At 58.7% G+C, this 6,999-nt stretch overlaps 1 protein-coding gene across 1 annotated transcript in view; it reads right to left on the bottom strand.

Annotated features, from left to right (window-relative positions):
- Positions 1-779: 779 nt before the first annotated feature.
- The window catches only part of ZDHHC18 (zinc finger, DHHC-type containing 18), a 23,409-nt gene continuing 17,189 nt past the window's right edge, over positions 780-6,999 (bottom strand). The window contains exons 5-9 of the mRNA XM_010830112.1: positions 6,907-6,955; positions 6,308-6,410; positions 4,775-4,887; positions 3,805-3,904; positions 780-1,333 (exon numbers count right to left, since the gene is read on the bottom strand). Coding sequence (XP_010828414.1) covers positions 1,292-1,333; positions 3,805-3,904; positions 4,775-4,887; positions 6,308-6,410; positions 6,907-6,955 — 407 coding nt within the window. The 3' untranslated portion in view covers positions 780-1,291. The remainder of the gene's footprint in view (positions 1,334-3,804; positions 3,905-4,774; positions 4,888-6,307; positions 6,411-6,906; positions 6,956-6,999) is intronic.

The raw sequence follows: 6,999 nt of genomic DNA, 5'->3' as shown, positions 1-6,999 counted from the left end.
AGCCCCCCCCCCCCATCCCGCCATGGGCTCAGCAGATTCCCTAGGCCCGCCTGGTTGCCTTCAGTTCCTCTAAAGAGCTTGGGGCTGTCAGCGCTAGCCCGCCCCTCGGTGCCTGAAGCAAAGAGGGACAGCGTCCTCCTTGCGTCCTACCTGCTGGGTGGGGGGTGGGGGGGGTGCCGTGGGAACAGTGTCAAACCAGCTATGCTCAGAACAGTCACCAAACTTGTTCAGCAGCGTCATCAACACCCCAGAAGGCTCCTGAAGAAACCTGCTCAGCTAGACTAGAGCTCTGCCTGATCCTGGGGGTGGGCAGGCTGTAAGGCAAGATTCCTAGAGTCTTAACTCTGGACGGATCTGGGGAAGGGGAAGGAAGGTGGAGGAGGGGAGGGCGAGTTTCAGCAGAGTCTGACATCATTGTGCTGACAGCTGCTTTCTGGCCTTCTACACTCTGGCCGTGCGCGTGGAGTAGGAGCAGGGGCAGAGAGGCCAACCCCTGCCTCCTCTGGGGGGGCCCTAGAGAGAATACGTGTGGGGCAGGCTTGGGGGCAGACCCTGTAGGCACAGACGGTGGCAGACGGGCCACGGGTTAGGCAGGTGGAGGTGCCGAGGGCCTGGCGCCCCCCAGGCCGCTCCTGGAGAGGCAGAGAGCAGTGGTCCTCAGGAGGTCCTTAAGCCCCCGCATACACTGGAGATCCAGGGCAGGACAGCAAAGGAGGAGAAGAGAGAGGGTTAGCGCGATGGGGAGGACAGAGGAGGCCGGCAGGGAGAAGGGGTGGCCACAGCACCTGCGTCTTCCCCACAGAAGGGCCGAGGCTCGGGCAGCAGGCAACCAAGCAGGAGAGAAAACGGGCAGGTGAGAGAAAAAGCTCAGCAGGACAGAAAGCTAGGACACAAGTTAGTGACCGAGGGCCCCTGCGCACCAGGACCCGCCAGAGCAGGCTCCAGCGCCCCAGGGCAGGTGTGCCATCCTCTCCCGACCTCGCCCTTCACCTCCTGCTCCAGCTGGAGAGCTGCTCTGCGTGAAGCCACTTCCTCTGTCCAGGGTGGGGCGGCTCCTAGCCCTGCGCCCACGCCCCGGCCCTTCTGCTGATGGGGGGGCAGTCCTGAGGGCCCTACCACCGCCAGCACACACACTGCACCACACACCAGACAGATGAATGGGCCCCGTGGGGGCGGCGAGGCATGCGATGAAGATGGTATGGTCTGTGAGGGGAGCGGGCAGTGCTGCTGGCCGACGGGGGAGATACAGTCTTACCAGCTAACCCTCTGCAAAGAGGCCTGTTAGCTCCCCTCAGGCTGTGCAGGAGATGGCAAAATCCTGACAGGTGTCCTCCTGGGGGAGATACCAGAGAGGTGGGCCAGGGTTACGAGCTGTCTGGTGGGGCCCTGCTGCCCAGGTGGGGGTGGGGGCCAGGGAGGCTCTGGCTCTCAAACTGCAATCTACTTCTTTACAAACATTTTCTTAGCTAAGCAGTCACTGGAGGTCAGAGTGGAAAGACAGAAAAGAAAGAAGAACTTAGAGGTTGCAAGCCCCCAGGGCCAGAGAAAGTAGAGGGGATGGAGAGAGGACCAGATGGCCTTTTCTGCCCTGCCTGCGGGGGCCTAGCTATAGCCCTCTGTGCTCGGCCTCCAGCAAGCAGACTCCAGCCAGGAGAGAGCTTCAGCTGGAGCACTGGGCTGCCTGCCCTCTTTCTGTCTACCCAGGCATCACCGACTCGATGGACAAGAGTCTGAGCAGGCTCCGGGAGTTGGTGATGGACAGGGAAGCCTGGCGTGCTGCAGTCCCTGGGGTCGCAAAGAGTCAGACACGACTGAGCGACTAAACTGAACTGAAGAGGAAAGACCAAGTCTGGCTAAAAGAACAGAGGGCTGCCAGTTGGGGCCTCAGCAAAGAAAGAGCAAACAAAAACCAAACCAAAGCAAATCAATTCTTAAAAACAAAAATTTTATTACAAGCAGGAACAAAGAAAACTGGCTTAAATAAAAGGCAGGTCAGAGTCCCCTCCTCTAGCCAGCTTCCTCCCCACCCCTCACTCCCACTGCAGCAGGGCCCAGGGCCCTGAGGCTGGGGCGAAGTGGTTTCTCCCAGAGGGGACTCCTGGTGGCTGTGACTCCTCAGCTGCCTGTGACCCACCAGCCTCTGGAGCAAGGAAGGACAAGGTGCGGGGACTTCCTATGTCCTTTTCCAAGGGCTTTGACCCTCTTAGAGGGCCAAGGAGGGGGACAGAGGGACAATTTCCTATCTATTGTGACAAGAAACTGTCGCTCCCAGGAGAGGAGGGCCATCGTCTAAGTTTCTGGCCCAGATTTAGGCCAACCTTCACTCGTTTCAGCCCACCCTGGTCCTTCCTGGAGGGAGGCCCTCAGTTGGCCACGCTCTAGCCCCTGGGGCTGGGTCCCATACTCAGATCCCGGAGGAGGGGCTGTGGCGAGGCAGCCACTCCCCACAGCCATTACCCCATCCAGCTGACCAGGCCCCAGCCTGTCTGGGCAGGTCCCAGCTGGAAGCCTGACCTGGGGGCTGGGTGGCCGAGTCCAGGCCACTGTTTGAGGTCCTTGGAGGGGGGCAAGGAGGATGGGCTGGACTGCAGCAGGAGCCCAGGGGTCTCCTGTGACCAATGCACACACTCCCCGTCCCCACGGCTCAGGCTGCTCCTGCTGCTGCCACCACCGGCTGTTACCCAAGGGCGATGGCAGAGAGTGAGGCAACCCAGGGGGTGTGGGAGCCAGCCACATTCGTACAAGAGCACCCACACGTGCACACACACACACTCGCTCACTCACAGCCAGAAGGCCTCTTGTAATAAACTTATTAAAACCAAGGTGCCTTCTGATAACCCTTCACCTGGCACTACAAAGATAGCAATGTGGCTGACTTTTTCTTTTTTCTTCCATTAAAAAAAATGCTATGTAGAAAAGAGGTCTATAAAATTGTGCAAAATACCCAGCGTTAATAAACCCGTTTCAAGTATTGCCAGCATGAGTAAAACCTGCCCATCCCCAGACCTGGCCTGGGAGGGAGGTGGAGGGGGGTGCAGGTTGGGCCCTTGGAGAACCCTCCGTGGGCAGAGGGGGGCGAGGCTCCCCCTTCCTAGTGTGCCGCCCAGGAATCATGCAGGAGCTGAGGTCTCGGGTGTCTGGCTGGCTGATTTGGCTTCCTCTGACGCAGGCTGCTCCTCCCACCCACCCCCAACTCCGCCCTCTCTACCTGGAGCCCCAGCTCTAGTCTACTGGCCGACTCCATACAAAAACAAAAACAGAACAAAGAACGACGGCTCTCCCAGAAGGAAGGAAGGGCCCAGACGCCCAAGCAGCCCCCAGAGGCATCCTCTCCGACAGCCTGCTGTCCGGAGCCGACTTCTCAGTCCGGCTTCACCCCCTCGGACCCCGGCTCAGCAGGGCCCAGCAGCTCCCCAACCCGGGAGGCAGCACACTCAGTCTGCAGCCTCACTCACACAGGGCACGGCTGGGCAGAGGCTTGGCGTGGTCCGCTGGGCAGCCTCAGGGGCCCTGGCCTCTCTCTCCTGGCACTCCTGCCACTGACCAGCTTGGGGAACTTAGGGCCCCCGGCCGTGTGAGCCTGGTCTGGGGAGCAGAGGGTACAGCCATGGCACAGTGTGGGGAAAGCCACGCAGGGTGGGAAATAAATACGAAAAGACTCAAGCAGTCTTGGGCGGCTCTGCTTCCCTTCGGGTGGAATGGGGAGGAGGTCCTGGCAGGTGTGGAGGGTGGCAGGTGAGTGCGGAGGGGCAGACAGGCCAGCAGGTGGCAAGTACTGAGCCCAGTTCATGGGTGGCTTCCTACCATGCTGGCATCGGGCTTGGCTCCGCAGGCTGGCTCGTCGCTTCTGACGGGCGAGGGCAACACGGTGTCGGACTGCACAAATCCCCTCCGGTCAATCAGGCTTCCAAAAGACAAGAGGGGGACACATGAGGGCCCTGCCTGACACCACAGCTCCAGGCCAGGGCCTGGACAGCTGGGTCCATCTCCCAGACGAGGCAAGACCCAGCCCTAGAAAGGCTGCTCCAGTTGGTGGCTCAAGACCCTTCCTTTCTGGAAGGGCCCTCTCTGTACTCTGGACACCTGGCTTTGGGCCACAGAATTTATCCACTATTAATTCAAACTGCCTGGCTTTCTGTCGGGCTCCCAAGCTGCAGGCGAGAAGAGCAAGGACGAAAGGGCATTGGGAGATCCTGCAGTTCGTACTGTCCTTTCCCCAGGGGCGGGATAGGTGACAGGCATATGGGATATTGGGCGGGAGGAGGTGGGGAAGGTGTGAGGAAATCTTACCCCACCCCCAACCCGCCCCCACGGCTTCCAATTGAATTCCCGATCTGGACATCTGGCGCCCCCTAGTGTCCGGACAGATGGGGCGTTTCCCCGCAGAGCTGAGCCACCAGGAGGGAGATGAGGCTCCACCCAGTCCAGCCATCAGCACCGGACAGCAGAGTGCCTCAAGGTAGACAGAGCATTCATTGTGCTGATCCCTGAGGAGTAAGATTACATGTGATATCTAATACTCTTTCTGATATTTTGTACTTAACTTTTTCTACAATGAGCACACAGGATTACAAATTACAACCCTACTGAATTCCTTTCTGGGACAAGTGCCACACAGCAGGGGATGATGGATGGAGGGCATCTTTGGTGTGGAGAGGTCAGTGATTCCAGAACCTCTTTGAGAGGAGACTCACAGAGCTACCCCACCCCACTCCACACGCACACACTGGCCAGGCCAGGCCCTGTGACCTCCCACACACACCCCCTGGCTTACCTGGGAGGTAGGGGGCCACAGAGCACAGCACAGCAGTTGGTGATAACACTTTTATGGCTGTAGGGGTTGACGGAGGCCTCGCCGCCCCTCTTGTTGGACCACGAGCCTTTGATCTGCAAGCAGGAAGGAGCTCTGAGTCAGGTACTCCCTTCATTTCCCCTTCTAGAGGCTGGGGAAGACCAGCACATTCTGAAACCAATTCTGGCTAGCCTATTGGAGGGAATGTGCCTTTACCCTTTAGTCGTTCCGTGAGAATGTGGGGGTCTGCTGGGTGTCGGGGAGGCACCCAGAAGAGGAGGCTCTGACCAAGACAGAAGTCAGAGCAGAGCCAGAGAGATGCCTCCAGAGGAAGCTTTCGGGGTGCATCATTCCTTCTCTTGTCAGCCACCCAGGAAGGAGGCTAGTGCAAGGGCCCAGGGCTCAGGCTGACCTAGCTGTGAACTCTGGTTCTCCCAGACTTGCTCGTGACCCCGGACAGAGCACTGTTTCTGAGTCTCAGTTCTCATTTGAAAACCAGGGAACTCTAGCAACGCTGTCGAAGCATGAGATGAAACCCTGCCCCTCTCTAGCTCCACGGAGCTGGCTGTCAAAGGCACTGAGGAGACCAGCAGTGAAGGAGACCGGCTTGACTGCACCGTGGAGTCTTCCAAATGTATCTGGCCATGACGCCCATTTCTGCTTAACCCCTAGTGATATCCTGCAGAAACAGCCCCCAGGAAATCACCTTGGGAGAAGCTGGCTGATGTCATTTCTGCTCTGTACCAATCACCCAGCATGTGATACTCTGTCATGCCTGTTAAGTTCCTTTCTCCAAATGACAGGCTGAGGTCAAGGAACGTATTTTCCGTTGGTCCATGGGCCTCTGAGCAATATTAGATGCCAGCCCTGGGACAGATGCTCTCATTTATTGTTGCTTGGAAGGATGGGAGGGGAGGGGTCAGGTCTGGCCCAGGGCTCAGCACATAGTGGGTGCTCCAACAGACAAGGTTTGTTGGTAGAGATCTACAAGGCAGCAGGGGGAGTGGGGAGGCTAATGGAGCTTCAGGCTTCTCTCTTGACCGCCCCCCTCACTAAGGATGCCTCAGAGAGCCCCAGGACTCCCTGAGAACAGTGGAATCGCTGTTGTCTACAAGGACAGCGTGATGGGCCTGAGCTTCCAAGTGCAACCCTGGCTCTGTCCCTTTCCAGCTGGTGACCTGGGGCAAGTCACTCAGCTCGGAGGCAAAAGGACCCAAAGAGAGGATGGAAACTGCAAGAACTCTGGAAGTGGTAATGAGCCGGCCAAGTGTATAGCAATGGGGTCAGTGCTGCTCTGGTGGGGTTAGGGAGAAAGCAACCTCGGGGCCTGCCCAGGGTCTCCCAGAGCCCAGCCCTGAGCCCTGGAGGGAGATGCTGGGCTACCTCGCCTCTCTGCCTGCATTTTCCCAGAAGTTTGGGGGTCAGGGCTGCACTGTGGCTGCCCAGGCTCCTTCAGCCCTGCCCCCATCCCAGGATCTGGCCCAGGGATGAGCTGCTGCTCGAGCCTTTACTCACATCTTCATTAGTTGTCAGGTTGGAGGCGACGAGGTAAGTGTGAAACCCTGAGAGGCCCAGGATGGACCAGATGGAGAAGAAGCAGATCACCAACTCCAGCACAGTGAGCGGCGCAGTCAAGGACCCACACGGGACCGGGGCTGGGAGCCTCCCTCCCCAGCCTCTCTCACCCATCCCTCTGTGCAGCTACTCCCCCGGAAGGAAGGTAAGTTTGTAACCGTCTATAATCTCAGCAGATCCTCTCCTGGGCCACAAGGAGGGTTCAAGAGCCCCCACAGGGCAGGACAAGCCCAGGGTCATGGACGGAAGAGGGAACTGAGGGTTTCAAATACCAGAGCCACGGACAGGGCACAGTCCAGAGAGCTGGGTATCTCAGGGGGCTGTGCTCCTGGGAGTTCTTGGCAATTCTGGCCCCACAACAGCCCATTCAGAATGGGCTCTAGCTTGGGGGTGAACAGGAGCAGCTGGCACGCTGGATTCCAGAGGACAAACATCAGCTCTATCCCATTGCCCTCTGTTTACAGGATGTGGTGTGGGGACCCGCCTCAGGGAAGGGGCCTCAGGTCCCACCAGGGCTCCCCCTTGCCGACAAAGGATATCTCGCTGGTGTCTCCTTCAGAGTGGAGAGGAAGTTGCTTCCCTGAGAGCCTGGGGAGGAAGAGACAGGAGAGGGCATGGCTCAAGGGACAGTG

The sequence above is a fragment of the Bison bison genome, unplaced genomic scaffold (assembly GCF_000754665.1).
Source record: "Bison bison bison isolate TAMUID 2011002044 unplaced genomic scaffold, Bison_UMD1.0 scf7180017864516, whole genome shotgun sequence".
In the NCBI taxonomy this organism is placed as follows: Eukaryota; Metazoa; Chordata; class Mammalia; order Artiodactyla; family Bovidae; genus Bison; species Bison bison.
The sequence above is the reverse complement of the archived record's forward strand: the minus strand, read 5'-3'. Positions and strand labels throughout refer to the sequence as shown.